Here is a 21,325-nt window from a genome sequence, read left to right as displayed (position 1 = left end):
CCTCGGCTATTTGTGTCTTCGTTTACTTGTTTATCATCTCTCATCTTACTCTTTGACATTTTAATTAGTTTTTCTCTCCTCCTAGGTACTTGAGGTCTGATTGGACTTGCAATCTTCGTTGACGCAACAACTATGTGATATTATTTTTCCCCCGTTCTTTTATATTTTTAGTTTGTCTCAAGCATGCATGCAACTGATGCAGAGTATAACAAACTCAAGGAAGAATAAATTCAAAGAAGTGGCAATATTTAGAAATTGACATGCTTTAAAAGAAAAACTGATACGAATCATTCATAATTATGTTTCTAGTATTATTTTAGAGTCTTATTTTATGATTATTTTACATTTTCTAGAATTTTTAAATCAGAGATATTTTGGTAATTTTATATTTGTTGACATGGGTTGTAGAGGTGGCCTATGAGTTGTCTTAGGTCAAGTTATTTAATTAGATTTTATTTACAGTATATTTCTTATTTGGTCTTAAATTGGTTTTAGAAGTTAAGGATATTGTAGTAGTTTCTTTTTCTTTTTCTTTTTCTTTTTCTTTTTCTTTTTTGTTCTAGTTGGTTTAGAAAATCTCCTAGTTCTATATAAGGACATGTAATACTTATAATTTAGGATTTATTACACTCTATACCCCTCAACTATAGCTAATTTGTCTACTTAGTCCCTAAACTATCGATTGAGTCTATTAAGCCTCTAAAGTATATAGATTAAAGTTTATTTAGTCCCTAAACTATCAATTGTATCTAGTAAGTCCCTAAATTATTTAAATAAAACCTATTTAGTCCCTGAAAATGGTAAAAAAATAAAATATAAGCTCATAAGTGCTATAAATTAATAAAAGACCCTATCTAGTTAAAATTTTATTTCAAAAAAAACTTTAATTTTTATTCCGTCTTTAAAAAGTAGGCATTAGCTCTTGTGGTGAATTTCCTTTAGAAGGGTAAAGGTAATTATCTATAATATTTTTTTACTTATACTATAAAATGACTATGTGTGCTTACTTTTATCTAGTATTATATGTCAGAAATAATTTCTAACCGATTGTTTTTAAGTTTTTGGCCAAGTTTTTTATATAATTTAATTAATATATTATTTTTTCTATTATTATTTGTAGCAAAATGTTGTTATTTAAACTATTTAATTCTACTTTTTCAGTATATCTAATATTCATAGAATTTTATTGGTAATGCTGAGAAATCAGACTCTAATACTAATTTAAATACACAACGAAATAAAACACTTTTTAAAGACAATAAAAAATTTAATTTTTTTTGTAATAAAATTTTAATTAGTTAGACCCCATTTGATAGAACTTAAGACTTGGTTTGGTTTGGTTTGGTTTGGATTGTTTTAAAATTTTAATTAGTTAGGATCTTTTACTAATTTATAATACTTACGGGCATATATTTTAATTTTATAATTCTTTCAGGGAAGGTTTAAATTAAATATTTTAAGCATTTAATAGATTTAATCAATAATTTAGAGACAAAATAGATTTTGATTAATATATTTTATGGATTTAGTAATCGATGGTTCAGGAACTAAATAGACAATTTGATGATAGCTCAGGAATAGAAAGTGTAATAAACCATATAAATTAATAAAGTTAATATTTTAGAGAATTTTAAAAACTTTTAAAACTTCTTCATGGATTGTGTGATGCAATCAAACCTTAGGTGTGATACTCAAGGATTTTAAGAGTGATTCCTAAACCTATCTTTTTCATTCTCTTCTCTTCTTCTTTTTTCAATTTACTATTTTCGGATTACTATTCACAACCCTCTAAAAGTGCACTTTTCAACCTCAAAACCACATCCAATCACCCTCAAATTGTAACGCCCCGAAATAATTTGGCATGAGCTACCCACAATTGATCAACATTCACTCAACAATAACAATAATTTGCCCATCTTTACATAATTAAATTAGAGTCCTTACAAAGATTTTACATGCGGGTATACATTCATCGATACAAAACATATGAATCTATAGCATGTAAAGCATCCATTCTCAAAACAATACAATACCCTTAAGGGCTTACATCTTCTAAGGCATAAGCCTGGTTACACAAAAAAATGGTTTCTGCAACCCATACACATTAGCCCTTGGCTCAAAAGAATATCACAAAAATAAAAGAGTAAAGTACTCTTCTCAAAATATCCACGCCCTCAGTTCGGCGGGATCACCACATCTTTACCTGCACCAAAACCCATAGGGATGAGCACATAGCCCAGTAGAGAATCCTTAACAAAGTATGTACATTTATGCAAAATTCACAATGCTATATGTAAATGCACATGTTATGCCATGCCGTTTAAAGGAAATCTCATATTATGCTATTCTTGAAAATCACCATGCTTTCAATCAACATTTATGCAACCTCATTAATCCCCACACTTCCAATTTTAAATCATAAGGGAACAGTAAATACATCACTGGTAATCCCTAAGCTAGTGTCTGCAAGTAGGCTCAACAAGCACTACCAAACTGTCATTTTTACCGATGCTAACCGGAAGGCTCGACACCTATCCACGCGATTTTCTAGTCTTTCACCAAGGACACTCAGGCCATCTTATCAAATACAACTGCACCCCCTATCCGGACTTACCACGTATTTACCCCCTTTAACATTCTCATAATTCTCATTACAACATAACCTTTCTCAATGTAAATGTTTTCCAAAATTCATGCCATGATGTATAGAAATGACAAAATTTACATGAAGATATGATGCAACGATGACATTTCATAGCATTTCTTCCTTTACCTTCCTCCAATACCATCACACAATTAATCACATGTTCCACCGGTGTCAATTAACACGTAGCATTAGCTCATCATTATACATATTTCATAACATTCTAGTCATTCCATGATTATGCGAGACTTTCAATATCAACCTCCAAGTTTTCAATTCTCAAAGTCAATGGTGTTTCATTAACTACCTTCTCACAATAAATTATTTTTCCATGCCACTAGCAACAATCTTAAAAGTAAATTCTCAATTTCATGGATCAAGGAAGTTATCATTTTTCTTACCAAAATGTAAACTCTACACTCACACACCCATTTAAACACAAGAAAAGATGTTTACTCCATGGGTTTCCATGCTATCACAAAAAGCCTCAATTTCTAGGTTTTCAAAAATCTAAACATTTTTCATCTTCTTCATGAACTCTCTCCATACATATCAATCTCAATCTATAAGGTTCCACACTTCTCAAATATTCTTTAAAAGAAGATAAGATGAGTTTTTCTTTAAACAAAATCAACAATTTCATGAGCCCTAGACTCCATTTTCAAAATACATAGAGGGTTTCGCAAAAATCAACAAAAAACTTGCAAAAATACACATATAACTCAAAGGAAACCCTACCTCAAAAGTTGATGATGAAATGGAGGTGAAACCCTAGCTTCAAGAGGGAGGATTCCTTCACTTTCTCCTACACCCAAGAAGCCCTAGCTTTGATCTTCAAGATTAGAGGATAAGGATGGTGATCTAAACCCAAGGGATTTCAAGAATCAAGGAGTTTCTAATGTTTTGGAGATGATTTCTAGAGAGAAGGGGGAGAGAAATTAGGTTTTTGAGTGAGAAAAATAAGCCCTAAATGAGATACATTTCGGCCAAAAAGGGTATTTAAAAACAGGGGTCTGGACTGCCTGACTGCCGCTCATGCGGCCTTCCCCACCGCTCAAGCGGCCCACCTTGACCGCTCGGGCGGCCCATTTTCTCCGCTTGTGCACTCTAGACAATAGCCAAATTTCTGGGTGTCAAACTTGGCCGCTCGTGCGGCCACTCCCAGCGCTCATGCGGTACAATACCGCACGTGCGGCCCTGGCCCTGCAGCTCAAAGTTTCAACTTCTTCCCCAGCACCCCTAACTCACCCGTGCACCCTCTGGGACAAACAAAATTTCAACACCGGAAGAAAAGTATTTGGAAACCCTTTCTGGACACTTCAATTCAACAAGAATAAAAAGAGAACGAAGCAAAGGAAAGAAAGAATAAAGGGAAAAGAAGGCTGGTCGTCACACAAATCAACCCTAATCCCTTTCTCTACCTATTAGCCTTCAATTTAACCCTTAAAATCCTAAATTACTCATTGTTTAGGCCGTCAAATAACCTCTGTTTTCAAAATCCAGCGTTGTCCCTACTCGTCCTACATCAGTAACTTTTCTCATTTAAATGTACTTTAAGAAGGTTATGACTTGTAATGGCTATCCTGTTTTATACTCTAAAATAGGTTCATATGGTCCAAACAGGTTGTAGCTATAGAACTTATAATCTTTTTTGTGTTTGTTCTAAGGAATAAGAGTGTGGGACTGGATTATATATCCTGGTCAATACTGAATTTTCACGTTTAGATATAAAAGTGGACTTTTGGATTAACAGTCCTCCCAAACTGTATATCCTCCGTTTGAGGGACTATTGAGTCCCTCGAGGACGGTGGGATATGAAAATGGGGGATTGACGGGGTGTCTAAATTTAGCGGTTAAAATATCAAAATTATCCTCAAACTATAGTGATTACACCATGTAATCCATGTCTATTGATTTCAAATAAACATGGGATATGATATGATTCTATTACTCGCTTCTTAATCCAGGAGCATTCCAGAGGTAGGATAGAATATATAATCCTAAAGGATTGGTAATCAAAGAACATTTAATCATGGACTAATAGTACCATGTAATCTAGTCCAACTTGTCCAAATAATCAAAATTCAGAACTGAGTTACATAAGTTACTTGGTTACCTTAATTTCTGCTTTCATCAAGGATTAGAAAGAACTGAAGTTGGTGGTGCTGTGGAAGCATGGCTGTTGATTGTCGAAGAAGATGCCGTTGCATATTTAAAGTTGCAGTTGATGTTTGTATCCACCTCCATCAATCCCTCCAAAACCTTAACCACAATAGACATGGAAGGCCTTCTTGACTGATCATTCTGCAAACACCAAGCTCCAATCTTTATCATCTTGACCACCTCCTCAGCATGATATTGTTTGACTCCATCCATGTTTTCCACCATATAGTTGATACTCAGCCTTCTCCCGCAACAGTTGAAGCAGATGTTTTCTAGATTCTGACCGTGTGCTGTCAAAGTTTCTCTGGCCACCAACTATCTCAAGAAGAACAATTCCAAAGCTATAAATATCAGCTTTGATGGTGACTCTTGCTTGTCGCCACTCTGGAGCAATATATCCAGGAGTTCCTCTCATTGTGGCCAGAACATGGCTTTCGTCTCTGTTTATCAACTTGGATAACCCAAAATCAGAGATTTTTGGCATTAAAATTTTCATCCAAGAGAATGTTTTGTGGCTTTATATCGAGGTGAATTATTCTCTGCCAGCATTCTTCATGCAGGTAAGCCAGCCCTTTGGCTATGTGAAGTATAATCTTCTTCAGAGCTTGCCAATTGAGGCAAGGTCTCTGGTTATTCCAAAAAATCCAGCTATCCAAAGAGCCATTAGTCATATACTCATACACTAGAAGCCTGCAAGCTTTTTCTGCACAAAACCCAATCAACCTCACAAGATTAGCATGGTGTATGTGTCCAAGTGTCTCAACTTCAGCAAAGAATTCCTCCATCCCTTGGCCTAATTTATCCAAACGCTTCGCTGCAATCTAAGTGCCATCTTCCAACATCCCTTTGAACACAGTTCCCAATGCTCCACCTCTCAATCTCACCTTAAAATCTTCTGTTGCAACACATAGCTGTTCATATGAAAACCTCACTAGACTTCCTGGAACTTGCTTCATACAGTCCTCCCCGTCCTCTGAGCAGCTTGGGCGCAACATCACAAAGCGTGTAACAATTGTAACAACAAAAATTAAAAGGGCACCAGCACACGACAATGCTATTATTGCTTTTAAATTTCTTCGATTTCTTGAAAGTGAAGCAGGTGGAGAAGTGTCAGGCACAGTGCCTTTACTTGTCTGTTTGCTGCCTTACAAGGAATTTGGACCTTGACAAATGTTGCAGATGCAAAACTGCGGTTTGGGATTTGCCCTTCTCTAATTGTCAATACCGTGGATGGGATATAACAATACCCATCTGCAGCATTATTGTTGTACCTGAAAAAGACTGCACCACAGGAACAATTTAGCAAACAGATCTCTTTGCATCTCTCTATGTCACTGATATTTGGAAATGCAGCATCTTCGTCGATGAGGTTGAAGTAGCTTACATTTCTAACTTCAACAAGATAATGCTTCTTCTCAAAGGGAGGTGGGCAAGACAAAGAAGTAATCCTAGAGCAACCCATTTAGGGTATTTGATACTGAGTCTGTTGCTGATGTTTTCCATTTTGGCTGTGTCTGGTCAAAATATCGAACCCAATTAATGCCTATGGGACAACTACACTGGCCTTGTCTGCATAAGCCATATTCACCACAGTGGCGAGGATGTTGACATTCACCTAAATCATGGGTAATCATATCAACAATCTCCCTCCACCTATTGGCATTACTGTGATGGAATATCTTCAAATGCCCATCACTACCTAATTTTATATATGCAGTGCTAACAGTGGAGGAAAATTGATGGCATTTATTTTAAACATTGATTGAGATGTACCAAAATTCACAAGGAAACCTCCTTGTTGAAGCTCTGCATATTATGGTCCTCTGCTAGTGGTTGAGGTTTGATCTGGCACCAACTGATAATACATTTGTGGTTGACCCTTACCTCCTATGTATGTAGCAAAACCTGTAGCCAATTTCAATGTGGCAAAGTACAAACCACGAGCCCATAAGTTGAGGAACTTGAAAAGAGTTTTTGATCCTCATATAACCGCTGCCCAACAAGCAATGTATTCGTGGGGTAATCAAAAGACTGCCAAACAATTGCTCCTTCGTTGTTGAATAGAACCAAATTTCCCCGTTCTGTCATGTTCATTCCCACCAGACTTGCCTAATGTATTGGTTGACCACACGTGGTCTCCATTGAAATTCGCAGTACTGATTCTCCATCTACTGTAAGTTGTAGCATCGCGCCTTCTTTCACAGGATGGCCGACATTTGTTGACCAAACTACACTGTGATTGCCTCCACCAACAATGGCAACTGAGAACAAGTAATAGGTGCAACTGCCGAACCAGTAGAATCCACAAACAAACTCAATGCTTCCCCTTCTTGAGAAGATTGCTCTCACGATTGTTGAGCTGTCTTCACTGACGAGACTCCTACCATTAGAATCATTGTTGTACCAAATTGAGGGAAAACTTGAATTGAGGTAGAACATGGGACCAAATGATGGAGGTAAGGAAGAAGATCCAGCCACCTCAACAGAAGTTTGGGCAATATTTTGAGCTAAACACACACTGAAAACAAATGAGCAGAACAAAAATATGATTATTCCAGCCATGATCTCTGATGAATTACTTTTATCGCTCTTTTGTTGCTAGCTTTATAAAGAGTTACCAGAGTAAACTTGGGGGTGGGAGAACAGAAGGCATCACAAGTCAAGTCTTATAAAGGAGGTGGAGCAATTTTATACAGGTTCTGTGGGCAGAGATTGACCAATGAGCCCATGTGAATGTCAATGTGTATCATAACTTCCAGGTAAATGAGCATGCCTGCACACAGAGAGGTATATATGTATACATGTGTGTAATGATGGATAGAATAAGTCTAGGTACACCGAATTAAACCACAAAAAAATAAAAAATAATACACAATGGGGCTTACCTCTGGAGAAAATAATGAGGCTAAGGACACCTCTGATAGGCCCGACCATGCTAAAGTGTACATTCTTGCTACTTTTATATGGTTTAATTCCATGTACGTAGTGATATATGTATTTTTGGAACAAATTCTTAGTTTCTCACCCACCATTTGTCCATTATGCAAAAAAAAATACTAAAATAAAAATTAAATTAAATGGAAATTAAATAACACTCAGTTTAATGAATATGTAAGTCTTTAGAATTGAAACAATTCAAAAAATTCTGTTTTTAAATAAGAGAAGTTAAAATATGATTTACTTCCCAATTTTTCAACTAATACAGGTTTTCTTATTTTGTTAATATACAAAATCTAAACAACCAGTTTAAAAGATAAATTTAAAGGTAAGACAAGTAGTTTAGGATAGGGGATGGTGAGACCTTTTCTTCCCCACAAGACAAGTTTTAGATTCGCCACTAAATGTAAATTGGTGAAGCATCTGAGTGTATTTAAGATAGAATTTTCAAAACCAATTTAGTCCTTGATTTTTTATTTTCTATTGCTGTTAAGAATTTTGACTGCAATCCCAATATTTAATGAAAATTTGAATCTCAAAACTTCTATCAGATTTTAATGCTTAACCATCCTTGAAATTTTTAGACTTCGGCTCTAAAGAATGAGAATCAACTATATGGCCAATGATAATTCCAAGTCTATTACTCTTACTTTTGGCCAAGCACTAACGGTCAAGAGAAGTTATAAATAGTTCGTGTCATGTGGACCATATAACAAGAGAAGAAATACAATACAATCTGATAAATCTTACAAACTTTTCTTACTGCCATGGCAATGTAGCATGCAATCATGAAACTTTGTTAATTGAATGGCTCAGAAGGCCACTAGCTAGTACCTTTTTAAGTAAATTTTCCGAATCACACCACACCTTTGACACAATGGAAAGTTGTCGATGCAACTAAAATAATTATTCTGTTATTGTAAAACACATGAAAAATACTAACAAAAAGTTTCCAACAAGTCTGTATAAAAACAAATTCATCTCTTTCCATATATGAGATGAGTTAAAATCATGTTACATGAATAAATGAGAAAAATCCCATTGTTCAAAACATAAAACAAAGAATTGATGCCATAAACAGCCAAAGCAGTGTAAAATCTCCCTACCAGTAATCAGCACAAGAACATTTCCCATCTTTGAAATGGTGAAACCTACTAGCATCTCGTACAATAATTTCTCGGTTTTCTATCTCCGACATGTACTTGATAGCAACATGGCAATCACTGCAGACACGCAAATTCTTCATCACCCGGATTGGAACACCCTCTGGGGTGTTCATCAGAGCAAAAGCAATTGCCAACTTTTCGCTATGGTGTGCCAAGTTATGTTCCTTCTCCTCAGCATCCATGTCATGTAAAACAGAGCCGGTTTCAGGCACGTAACCCCGCAGTTTCATTTCCCAAGTCAGTTCTTTCAAGTACATATCAATCTCCATTGATTGTGGATGGGATTTGTCACCCATACAAAACTGGTGAACCTGGTTCTTCACCTCAAACCAGCTGATACCTGGCTCCTTCTTCACCCTCCTATCTCTCATCACTTTCCTCACTTCTGAAACATCCTGCCATCTTTTAGCAGAGGCTTGAATATTCGACAGCAGCACATAAGGAGCTGAATCCTGAGGATCAAGCCTAAGAACTTCTTCAGCAATCCTTTTAGCAATATCTGCGTTTTTATGAATTTTACAGGCAGATAATAAAGTCTTCCATATAATAGCATCTTTCTTTACAGGCATAGTTCTTATAAAACCTTCTGCCTCCTCCAAACAGCCAGACCGCCCAAGCAGATCAACCACACATGTATAATGTTCTAGCCGAGGCTCCAATCCATACTTTTCTATCATCAAATTAAAGAATTGAAGTCCTTTATCTTTCAATCCACAATGACTACAAGCATAAAGCAAGCTTAAAAAAGTAACGTCATTTGCATTCAACCCCACTTGATCCATCCGATTAAACAGCTCGATGGCTTCCTCTCCCTTCCCATGGAACCCATATGCAGCAATCATTGAACTCCACAAGACCACATCGGCTTCTTCCCTTTCCAAGAAAGCTTTTACAGATTCATCCAAACAACCACATCTAGAGTACATACTAATCAGTGAACTAATAACACCAACAACAGTACTTGCACCAGTTTTTATTGCCTCCGCATGAATCTGTTGGCCTTGTCCAAGTGTTGCTAACTCCGAACATGAACTGATTACACTCACAAACGTAATCTTGTCAGGACTAAAACCTGCCATTTTCATCATATTATACTGATCCAAAGCACCCTCAGAGAACCCGTTTTGAGCTCTACCCGCAATAAGCGTGTTGCAAGCAACCACATTGCGAATTGGCATTGCTTTGATCACTCTCTCTCCTTCTTCCAAACTTCCAGACTTCATGTACATGTGAGCCAAAGAACTCCCAACAACTAAATTGAACTCAAACCCAGATTTCACCACATACCCATGAACCTGCCTGCCCGCATTCAAATCTTTCAAACCCGCACAACCTCGAAGAACACTACCCAGAGTGAACTCATCCAACATAAAGCCCAAACCATGCATTTGGGAAAACAAACTCAACCCCTCCTCGTTAAACTCAAACTGGGTCATACCCGCAACCATCGCATTCCACGTCGCAACATTTCGTTCCGGCATTTCATCAAACACCTGACGTGCACTCTCTAAATCACCATTCTGAATGAACCCACCAATCAAAATGTTGCAAGACATGATGTTCTTCCTGGGCATTACGTCGAACAGTGTAACGGCGGTTGAAAGTTCTCCGATTTTGGCATAGGCGTTGAGTAGGTGGTTGGAGACGAACTTTTCTGAGGAAGACCCAGATGTGATGATCAGAGAATGGAGGTGTTTGAGGAATGAGAGAGATTGGGTATGAATGCATTGTTGGAGGAGGTGAGAGAAGAGAGATGGGTCTGACCAAATCTCTGATGTGAATGATTCGAATGCTTCTTTGAGGCGGCCTTTGGAGCAGAGGTTGGTGAATTCGTTTCGAGTTTTGGAGGTGTTTGTGGAGAGAAAGCGAAGAGGGGTTGGAGTGAGACGCCTAACACATGACTTTGACAGACCCATACATTTGGGTTGGCTTGGCTTAATGACCTGTGTAATAAAACTGAAGTTCTGTTCCACTAGTATTTGGAGTCATTTAGATTCATTATATTTTGAGAAAAAAATATTTATGAAAATAATTTTGATTAAGCCGATGGCAAAAAATCCAGACTATTTTTTAGGTCAACAAATAATTTTTCATTAATTTTTGTAAAAAAAAATCATAAATTAAAAGATTTCATTCATGTACATAAAGTCTTCAAAATCATGAAAAATTAATAATAAATTAAAAAATATTGATGATTTTTTAGATTTCTAGAATAGTGAAAATGGATAAATAATTTGAAACGAATGCAGGAATCAACTAGATTCAAAACACTAGTTTAGTTTTATCAATTCCGTAATTTTGCAAAGAAATGTATATAATTGTCACGATCCAAACCCGTCCCCATAGGTTTACCATCGCAATCGGCCAGTAATCCTTGGATTACCAAAGGCCTCTTGGCATAGTAACATATAGCATGGGCTGCGGAAGCAATTAATCAAGACATACATAATCCAAAGAGCTGCGCAAACATACATGGAACCGATAACTTAAAACTTTATATAACAGTGATATAAACTTTACACATCGCTTCCAGACACACATTACCAGACGTCTTGTGCAAACACAACATGGTATAAACATAGCTTAACATGATTACAAAAACAGCCATGAAACTTGACTTCAATCGAAACCTCCTCGGGAGGCACAAAAGTTGGCTGACCAAAACTGAGACTTAGGCCATCAACTCTGGGCCTAGTCACGTGCCTGCTCACCTACATACATAATATAAATAGTGAGCGATCGCCCAGTGAGTAATAACAGAATAAAGATTTTACTAAATGATGTCTATACAGAAACATAATCTTGTACATGTTCAGATGTCATAACATAGTAGATTCTTTAGCATGGTTGCATTTGTATTCAGAACTTAAACATTCAACATATCATGGTACGTGGCATATCCATTAGTATTAACACGTCTGATGACCCACAAGGGACTGCCATGAAGGCTTTCTGATGACTCATGTGCACAGAAACGTTCCGATGACCCATAAAAGGGACCTGATGACCCGTAAAGAGATGCATATCATATAGTAATAGCGACGCCACGAATAACTTTTAGAACTTTGGACAATCGTTCATTTCTTTCAAACATAGCATAGCATTTCCAAACTAGTCATTTCATATCATAATGTTCTGAAAATATTAACATTGAACATAACTTTACAAAGTTATTACTCACAAACAATTGGTAGCTCTAATTAGATGGAAAGAATAGCTCTTCACTTATCCTGAGACACGTGACTTACACGAACACACATACAAATGTACACTTGAAACACACGCTCGAATTATACATAACTTACTTCGTTTGCTCTTAGTGTGTTTCTAGCCTTTAACTTCATTATGGAGACTTAATCATGACCTAGGAATGCCTATGATGGAATGACGATGCAAAGATGTACTTGAATCACTTAGTCAAAATTTTGCTGAAATAGGGGTCTCGCTCGAGTGTGGTTTTCTTCACTCGAGCGGACATGTCAAATGTGAGTGGTCGCTCGAGCGTGGACTCCTTAACTCTAGCGGTCTGTAAAATGTGAAAAGTTTTGGTTACATGAAATCTCCGCTCGACGCTCGCTCGAGCGTGAAACATAGGTCTTTGCTCGAGCGCAAGTTCTGTCACTCGAGCGTGCTTCTACGCATACAAAATTCTAAGAGCTTGAAATTTCCGCTCGAGCCAGCCTTTCGTCGCACGAGCAGAATCATGAAAACAAAGATGGTCGCTCGAGCGTAGGATCCCTCGCTCAAGCGTGGAAGCGAAATTCTGGGTTTCCCAGATTTGCTCCTAAGCTTCAAAACACGAATTCAACTCTTCAAAACACATCTCTTGGGCCCCAAAACTTAAGATAACACAATAAACTTGTAAAACATGATGAATTGAGGATTATTTCACAAAACTATGGCCCAAGAGTTTGCCAATTGTATAAAATTCCAACACAAACTTTATGAATATTTCATTAATACAACATGCATGAACTCCTTTGAATTCAAACACTCCAAAACATGATCAAACTTGGTAATTTAATGGAAAACATGATGAATGACCAAAATGTAAGTGAGATTAACACATGCATGAAAGAAGTCTTTGATATCATGCTCAATTTGTAAGAAAATACACATGAATGCATGGATTGATCTACCTCTCTACTCCTTAAGCTTGATTCTTACATCTTATAGTTCAATTTACTTGAATTCATGTATGAATTAACTCAACTTCAAGGCTAAAGGCTTGGTTTCATACCTTAGATGTTCAATTGGGCTTTAGGTGCTAGAAACTTGAACTAAATGAACAAATCTTCAAGTTTTCTTCTTTTCTCCTAGCAATTCCCTCCTTGTGAATTCAATTCTTGAACCTAGGACCCAAATCCCTCAATTCTCTCTCATTCTCACGTTGAGCATCAAGTTAAGGAAGAATAAAATGAAAAGGTAAACTTAGTGGGGTCAAAATGGCCCTAGAGGTAGTAATTAATCAAAATTAATCAAATGGCATTAATTTAATCTAATTTAATCGTTCCGAACCAAATTTTAATTAAACCTACCATAAAATTCTATAAATCCTAATTAGCATATAAATCAAGTCAATTTCTGAATCAGATGCCGATAGAGCCTTCAATTCACAAACCGAAAGAAAACACAAACAGATTTTCCGACATTGAACATATATAGACATAATTCATGCAACACACATATGCAATTCAATCCGGAATTTCACCATAATTACCAATTAAGTATAATTAACCACGGATTAACGTTAATCAATGATCAAGGTTGTTACAATAATTTGCATGGTAACTTGGCAAATTGAGACATTTTGTATTTTGATTTTTGTTGATTGTCAGTACTTGAATGATATACTTACAACTAAGTGATTTGTAACTATTTAAATTTTATTGATAAGAGTGGGTCAACACATTGAGCTTAGTGACAGATCCACATATTAAAAATATATTAATAATTATATTTAATTTGGAGTATTATGTGTCCCGTTATTAGGTGTGATGTCTAGATTTAAATCTTATTTAATGTGTAATGTAATTTTGCCTTCTCTTATTCTCTTCCTATGTAAAAAATTAAAAATAATAAATAAATAAAAAATCGAGGTAGAAATCTATGTACATATAGCATTACTCAGCTTTGAGAGCATTTATCACAAATAGGGCTACAAATGAACCGAACTATTCATAAATAAACTTGGCTCGACTCGTTAAGTGCTCGACTCGGCTTGGCTCGACTCATTTATTAAACGAACCGAGTTCAAACTCGAATATTAGACTCGTTTAGTAAACGAGCCAAACTCAAGATCGCATAAACTCAGCTCGTTTATCTTTATTTAAACTATATAATAAATATATTATTTATATATTAAATAATATAAATAATATTTTTTATTTAAATAATATTAAAAAAATTATCAAACTGAGCTTGAATTTCATTAATATTAATGAGCCGAGCCGAACTCAAGCCCAATTCCTTGTCGAGCCGAGCTCGAGCGTAGTAAAGGAGCTCGATAAGTAAACAAGCCAAGCTCGAACTCAGTAAAACTTAGTTCGGCTCGGTTTGTTTGCAACCCTAATCACAGTCAGCTAATAGCTAACTCAATGGTGCAAAAGTTAACCATATTAATCAGCTCGTAGAACATAGTTAACAACAACAGTAGTTAGTTTGGGAAGCCAGTTAGAGGTAGTCATAATTGGAAGAAGAAAGGCAAGCTCAAGAATTAAAGCACGAAACATCAGATTAAACCATTTGGGTATAAATATATAACATTGAAAATGGAGAAAGTATGATCAAATATAGAATTACTGGCTATTCCTAATTACACATGATGAGAATTACAAAATTATACATTGAAACATATGAAGATGTATGAGAATTGTAAATTGCATTTGCATTATGACCTGTGCTACTTATACAGTGACTGTAGATGGTACAGGTGAAGGGGCCCGATTTTCAGCAGGGATTTCAACAAATTCAGAGAGAATCGCCCTGAATTCTTCACCGGTTATTGTTTCCTTCTCAAGAAGGATTTCCACAATTTTGTCAATAGCCTCGCGGTTGTTCCTTATGTGGGTCAAGGCGATCTCATATGCTCTATCTGAAAGCCTCTTCACAGCTGTGTCAATGTCTTCGGCAAGCTTTTCTGACATCGAATTTCTTGCCATCATTCTCATAATCACATCAGCACTCTGAGCTGAAGATTCCATTAGTGACCATGGACCAATTTCAGACATTCCAAATGTGGTCACCATCTGCAGATATAGATCAATTAAACCCCTCAAATTTTCTAGAATTTTTTCAAATGTATTAATCAAGGAAAACAATTGCTTTCTCACTATTAGTTGAAAAAACAGATCACTGATTAGACTGGAATAAGCTCTTACTGGAAGGTGTAAGTTTTTTTTTTTTTTGTTTTTTTTTTTTTTTATTTCTGTTGATAACAATTAAATATATTTTGCCACCTCAAACTTTATTAGAAAAAAAAAAAATTAAACCATTTTCTCCATACACTGTAAAATATACGAAGTTTAGAGATTTTATTTCAGTGTATTGATGAGGATTGCTTTCAAATATGGCTGGGGTGAAATTGACATCCATTTTGAAACTAAAAACCTCAGTTAAATGATTTTACCTGTTTGGCCAAACCAGTGATCTGTTGCAAATCACCGGCTGCACCTGTGGTCACCTCAGGCTCACCAAAGATCACTTCCTCAGCAGCTCTTCCACCAAGTCCACCAACAATTCTTGCAAATAGTTGTTGCTTTGAGATCAAGGTCGGGTCATCTGCAGGAATAAACCATGTAAGACCTCGGGCCTGACCACGTGGAATAAGGGTGACTTTTTGAACGGGATCGTGCCCTGGAGTAAGGGTCCTGCATGGAAAAGAAACCAATGAATTAGTGAGAGTACTAGAATAACAATTTTCATTGCGAACCGAAAAAAATTACAAGAGAGTGGCAGACAAGAAGTCCACAAAGGTAAACAAAAGAACTGTCATTTAGTGATGCCCATCCCCAGAGACTATCTCACTGGAGAAGACACAGAGGTCCAACAGCGGCGGAGTAGATAAACAGAAAATGAAGACAACATAATGAAATCAACTATGAATAATGTTCACAAGAAACACAAAGCACAAGGCACGAATCAAACAATTTATAATGTACATAAGTAGGTCATAAAACATTGTTATTGCTAGCATCAACGCACATTAAAACATTTTAAGCATTATAATTCTCATAACCTCAGGCTACAAAGACCAAACCTAGCAGAGTAGTAAAAAAGTGTTGGCACGGCATTTGTAAGAAAGGGCCTGAAGGGATGGGATTGAGGGTTCAATAATTTATACACATTTTTCTGTACAAAGTATAAGTGCCCTGTGATAATGCATCTTTATACCATTCAAAAAAAATTAAACCACAGGCACAAAAATCTTTTGCCACCATCGAAGTCAGAGAGAAGATCCCTTGCCAAAAGGGCTAGATGAAAGTCCAACAAACATGATGAGGATGAACCTTGCCAACTCACATTCATTTATATGGTTAGCTGAATACTGAAGAATAAAGCACAATGATATCATAAAAACATTGTAAACAACCATGCTTTGGCTCGACCAAGAACCATAAAATGAAGAACATCCAGAATTACTAACAAAAGCAAAGGATAATTTGATTCTTACCCACAAATTGCGTGGCCGACTTCATGGTAAGCAACCAAGCTTTTGCTCTTCCCATCTGTCATAACCGTTCCTTCCATTCCAGCCACAATCCTATCTATTGAATCATCAATCTCTTTAGATGAGATTGCAGTTTTCCCACGTCGTCCAGCCAATATAGCTGCCTCATTCAAGAGGTTTGCAAGATCAGCCCCACTGAAACCAGGGGTTCTCATGGCTATCACTTCAAGAGACACATCTGCATCAAACTTCTTATTGCTACCATGAACCTTCAATATCTCTGTTCTACCCCGTATATCTGGAACATCAACTGTAACCTGCACAAAGCTTCAAATTAAGCATTCCCACAATATTAAAAGAGCAAATAGCAGTAAGTGATGTATTATTACCTGTCTGTCAAATCTTCCTGGCCTTAATAAGGCAGAGTCAAGAATATCTGCACGATTAGTTGCTGCAATTACAATGATACCAGTGTTTCCTTCAAAACCATCCATTTCTGTCAAAAGCTGGTTAAGGGTTTGTTCCCTTTCATCATTCCCTCCTCCAATTCCAGTTCCTCTTTGCCGGCCGACAGCATCAATTTCATCAACAAAAACAATGCAGGGAGCATTCTCCTTGGCCTTCTTGAAAAGATCACGGACTCGAGAGGCACCAACACCAACAAACATCTCCACAAACTCTGAACCTGAGATGGAGAAAAATGGGACACCTGCTTCACCAGCAATTGCCTTGGCGAGAAGGGTCTTCCCAGTTCCTGGAGGACCAACAAGAAGCACTCCTTTAGGGATACGAGCCCCAACTGCAGTGAACCTCTCAGGCTTCTTCAGAAACTCCACCACCTCCATGAAATCTTGCTTTGCTTCATCTACACCAGCAACATCATCAAATGTCACTCCAGTATTAGGTTCCATCTGAAACTTGGCTTTTGACTGACCAAAGGCAAGAGGAAATCCAGGTCCACCAGGACCTCCCATTCCTCCAGATGACCGCCTTGAGAGAAGGAACAGACCCCCAATTAAGATTAGTGGGAAGGCCAAATTTCCAATCAAGTTGAACAATAGAGAACCTGAGTCCTCTTGAGCATTGTGCGCAGCAAAGTCAATGTTTTTCTCCCTGAACTTCTGAAGGAGCTCCTGGCTGAGTCCAGGGAGTTGGACCCGAACTCGTTGCACCCGATTCCCCAATTCTGGAGAAACAGCCTCAACAATAGCTATGGTTCCATTCTCAAATAAATCTACCTTTTTCACTCTGTCCTTGTCCAAGTACTCCAAGAACCTAGAATAAGACATCCTGGAGGAAGAAACCCCTTGGTCATCAGCATATGCATTTCCACCACCAAGTAAGGCAGGTACACCAAGTCCCGCATTTCCAAGTAACAACTTCAAAAAGCCTCTCCTTCCTTCACGGTGCCTTTCATCCAGAGATGCTGTTACATAATTTCTTTTTAATAACTTGCCCAATGACAGAAGGCTAGAGGAAGGAAAAAGGCGCCTGCCATAGATCTCTTTGCCCAAACTTGGTTTAGTACTGTGGGTAGATAAACCACTACCCACTAGGCATGCTGATGATGCTGCCATCTACAGTATTATCACCTGGAACAAGGTGCTGGAAAGTGGACATGACAAATTAAGTGAAAGTGAATTAAAAATATACACATATGTATAAAGAACTTCGTTTAAAATTATTTCCAACAAAAGCTACTGCTATCCACTACAAATTTTTTGCATTCAATGATTGTGGAGAATAAATAATGAATAGAAATCACTTATAAAATGCAAAGTTTGAAGAGATAGGCAGAGTTGCAGAGTAGATGAGTAGATATTTACACAGCTTATAACGTCCAAACCAATTGTTTTGTTTTTTTTTTTTTTAATTTTTTTATTTCCATTGTCTTTTTCTTATTCTTCTTGTGGTGTGATGTCTGAAATATTCTTGTGCTATTATCATACAAAAGCAGCTCCGAAAAATAAAATATCTTTAATAGTGATAGCATTAAATGATATTTTAGATAGGTTGCGACCTAGCACGATGCTAAGTACTAACCCCCTCTAACATTATGGCGCTAGTTCAAATCACGGGAATCATCCTCACTATAAAAAAATGGGTTAAGGTTACCTACTCACTCACTCCCCCAAACCATGTTGTAAGTGGGATCCTTGTGAAATGAATGTCTTTTTACATCAAATGATATTTTAGGCAAATACCATTGTGCCATTAAATATGGAACTAAATTGAAAGTTTATTTCTACCAATATTTTATATATCTATTTTATTAATCAAGTGAGATTTCAAAATTTTAAAGGAGATGAGTGTAAAAAGACCCTGAGATAAGGTCTTGCAAGCAGACAATATCCCTAGATAATTCAAACATCTTAACAATTTCAACAGTAATGGAATTTCATCCTCAATTGTTTTTTAGTACAGAGAGTTGGCATCATCAGAAAAGTCTTGACCTTATCACAGTGCAATAAATAAAGGAAGTTTAATCCAAAAGGACTGCGAATCTCATTGCATCTTCCAGCAACAGAAAACCATTCCGATAACTTGAATAATAATCCAATCCGCTAATCATGTTTGACCTCCAATCATGTCTGACCTCCAATCATGTCTGACCATTGACTGAAGAGGAAAGTCTGGGAACAAATTACATTTCATAAAGCAGGAAAAACTTGCATCTTGAAGCTTCTACAAAGCCCCCTCTAAATTTACTCTTCAGCCTTTGATTAACATTTAATATTATCCTCTTTTTTTCTTGGGGGAGGGTGGAATAGGTGATTATTCTTTGAATTTTCCCTAAAAGCTTTCAATGTGATCTCATAACACCATTCTTGGACCTGCTTCTCGCACTTCACATAACATTCAGATCATACAACAAACATGCTAACCCTAAACAACAAATCTGACCTACATATGTATATATGTGTGTTTATGCAAATTCACTGCATTCGGTTCGAGACCCATAAACTACAGAGATAAAAATAACATTCCGCATCAAGAATTCAATGCTAGACGTCATTCTTAACCTCAAAAATTTCACAACCACAAGCACAAAACACATGGCACAAGCTATTCTGTAGCTGAGCTAACCAGAGCAACAACATCTACATCTTCTAGGGTTTTATTTTTTTTTTTTTTATCATAAGAACAGTTCAAAACAAAATTCAACACATAACCCATCTCAAAAAATAGTATAATCATCACAAATACAAGACTGAAACTGAAAAAAAGAGACAACCCAACATCAAGTAAGTACTGAAAGTCATAAAATGAGACCCATCAAAATGGAACCTTATCAAAATAATGAAACAAAAAAGTAGATCAATTACCAGATAAAGAAGCAGATTATGAAGAAGTAGCAGCTTGAATCAGATGATTTGTTAACTGTCGGGGTGGATAAGAGCAAGTATGAAATGGGTGGGGGTGTGAGTAGCGCAGAAGAAAACTGGGAGTGAAGGAGAGGAAAGGGGGGTTGTAACGTGATTTTAGAGGGAATGGATGTGGCTTCACAAGCCTATACGTGTCTATTTCTTGATGGCTGATTGGTGTTCCTTTGATATTTTGCGAGGTTTTTGGCCTTTACTCCCAGACTCAAGATTTTAACTCGGTTACTTTTGAACGTGGATCATTTCGATGCGTAGAAGAAGAAAAATGGTTGGGAGCACTAATTAGTGCTCCTACTAATTAGGTGGCAGTGAGTCTTGTTATTAATGATGTGATATTTTGGTCTTGGGATTGTATTTTTTTTTTTTTTACTTTTTTAATGCATTAGTGCTATTAGTGGTGATATTTTTAGTGGGATGAATCATTGTTGGTAGAAGAAAGAATGAGAATGAAAATGTGATGCGTCATATTTTTTTGAGCAATGGTAGAGGGCTACAAAAACAGTGGTTCAAATGGCTCAAAACTGTCAAAACGACGTCGTTTTGGGATCAAAACCTGCCTTGAACCACTGTTTTTGTGGCCCTCAAACATTTTTCTATTTTTTTAGGACGAGGCTGTTCAAAAATTGAGGTTGGTTTTAAAATATGTTATTTTAATAATTTTTTAATTTGTTTATAAAAATATGTGTAAAAGAATAGGTAAATTACACTTTGTCTTTTTAAAGTTTTACTCATTTTTTATTTCAACAATGATTCATCCCACTAAAAATATCACCACTAATAGTACTAATGCATTAAAAAAGTAAAAAAAAAAAAAAAAAAATACAACTCCAAGATTAAAACATCACATCATTAATGGCGGGACCCACTGCCACCTAATTAGTGGGAGCACTAATTAGTGCTCCCAAGCATTTTTCTTTTTATTTTGGTTTTTTAAGTTGAATTTTTTTTTTATTTTGGCCTTTTATATTTACAATTATTTTCACTTTGACTTTTTAAGTTTAATTTTTTTCATTTTGACCCTTCATATTTACAAACCATCTTATTTTAGCCCTTCATATTTGTAATCATTTCCACTTTATTCCTAAACTAACTTCCATCTAAAAAACTAACCGAATCTACTACATCACTAACACGTTAGTTTCATGTGTGATATAAAAAATTCACTAAAGGTGCAATAAATAAAAAATAGAAAACAAAAAAATTGAAATTTGTTTTTAGTCTTCGGTGAACTTTTTTTTTCGAACTTATTCATAAACATTATTACATTATAGATGCATTTAGATTAGATGCAGCTAAAAAAATAAAAACAAATTTAACTAAAAAAATAAAAAGTTCACTGAAGACGAAAAAAATGAAAATATAC

General features: G+C 36.3%; 3 protein-coding genes and 1 pseudogene across 4 annotated transcripts; all 4 read right to left on the bottom strand.

Moving 5' to 3' along the window:
* Positions 1-1,974: 1,974 nt before the first annotated feature.
* On the bottom strand, positions 1,975-10,887 carry LOC114299602 (pentatricopeptide repeat-containing protein At2g41080). 2 transcript variants are annotated; one of them, XM_082883577.1, is made up of 4 exons: positions 8,851-10,887; positions 7,426-7,580; positions 4,761-7,325; positions 1,975-2,203 (listed from the first exon to the last, which is right to left on the bottom strand). In XM_082883577.1, the coding sequence occupies exons 1-2, from the start codon at positions 10,824-10,826 to the stop codon at positions 7,544-7,546; spliced, it is 2,013 nt and encodes a 670-aa protein (XP_082739703.1). In that variant the 5' UTR covers positions 10,827-10,887; the 3' UTR covers positions 1,975-2,203; positions 4,761-7,325; positions 7,426-7,543. The 2 variants fall into 2 exon arrangements, with proteins under 2 accessions (XP_082739703.1, XP_082739702.1); XM_082883576.1 differs by having other exon boundaries at positions 4,761-7,580.
* LOC145798102 (G-type lectin S-receptor-like serine/threonine-protein kinase At5g24080) lies at positions 4,778-5,222 on the bottom strand. The gene is made up of 2 exons (XM_082885573.1): positions 5,092-5,222; positions 4,778-5,048 (listed from the first exon to the last, which is right to left on the bottom strand). The coding sequence occupies exons 1-2, from the start codon at positions 5,220-5,222 to the stop codon at positions 4,778-4,780; spliced, it is 402 nt and encodes a 133-aa protein (XP_082741699.1).
* On the bottom strand, positions 5,275-5,592 carry LOC114315034 (putative receptor-like protein kinase At5g18500 pseudogene; annotated as a pseudogene).
* Positions 10,888-14,626: 3,739 nt separating the features above from the next.
* LOC114268706 (ATP-dependent zinc metalloprotease FTSH 2, chloroplastic) lies at positions 14,627-20,217 on the bottom strand. The gene is made up of 5 exons (XM_028209919.2): positions 19,906-20,217; positions 16,969-18,184; positions 16,583-16,896; positions 15,539-15,779; positions 14,627-15,158 (listed from the first exon to the last, which is right to left on the bottom strand). The coding sequence occupies exons 2-5, from the start codon at positions 18,154-18,156 to the stop codon at positions 14,817-14,819; spliced, it is 2,085 nt and encodes a 694-aa protein (XP_028065720.2). The 5' UTR covers positions 18,157-18,184; positions 19,906-20,217; the 3' UTR covers positions 14,627-14,816.
* Between the last annotated feature and the right edge of the window lie 1,108 nt (positions 20,218-21,325).

The sequence above is a fragment of the Camellia sinensis genome, chromosome 8 (genome assembly GCF_055761805.1).
Source record: "Camellia sinensis isolate YWXY chromosome 8, ASM5576180v1, whole genome shotgun sequence".
Taxonomy (NCBI): Eukaryota; Viridiplantae; Streptophyta; class Magnoliopsida; order Ericales; family Theaceae; genus Camellia; species Camellia sinensis.
The sequence above is the reverse complement of the archived record's forward strand: the minus strand, read 5'-3'. Positions and strand labels throughout refer to the sequence as shown.

What these genes read in the sequence shown, in the direction of transcription:
- LOC114268706 (XM_028209919.2), bottom strand. Translation starts at nt 18,156, where the DNA reads ATGGCAGCATCATCAGCATGCCTAGTGGGTAGTGGTTTATCTACCCAC. An exon ending in GTCGGCCACGCAATTTGTGG is followed by an intron (nt 15,780 to 16,582) that starts GTAAGAATCAAA and finishes TTTTCCATGCAG; the next exon opens with GACCCTTACTCCAGGGCACG. An exon ending in TCACTGGTTTGGCCAAACAG is followed by an intron (nt 15,159 to 15,538) that starts GTAAAATCATTT and finishes CTATATCTGCAG; the next exon opens with ATGGTGACCACATTTGGAAT.
- LOC145798102 (XM_082885573.1), bottom strand. Translation starts at nt 5,222, where the DNA reads ATGAGAGGAACTCCTGGATATATTGCTCCAGAGTGGCGACAAGCAAGA. An exon ending in AGAAACTTTGACAGCACACG is followed by an intron (nt 5,049 to 5,091) that starts GTCAGAATCTAG and finishes TTGCGGGAGAAG; the next exon opens with GCTGAGTATCAACTATATGG.
- LOC114299602 (XM_082883576.1), bottom strand. Translation starts at nt 10,826, where the DNA reads ATGGGTCTGTCAAAGTCATGTGTTAGGCGTCTCACTCCAACCCCTCTT. An exon ending in TGTTCTTGTGCTGATTACTG is followed by an intron (nt 7,581 to 8,850) that starts GTAGGGAGATTT and finishes CTCTGTGTGCAG; the next exon opens with GCATGCTCATTTACCTGGAA.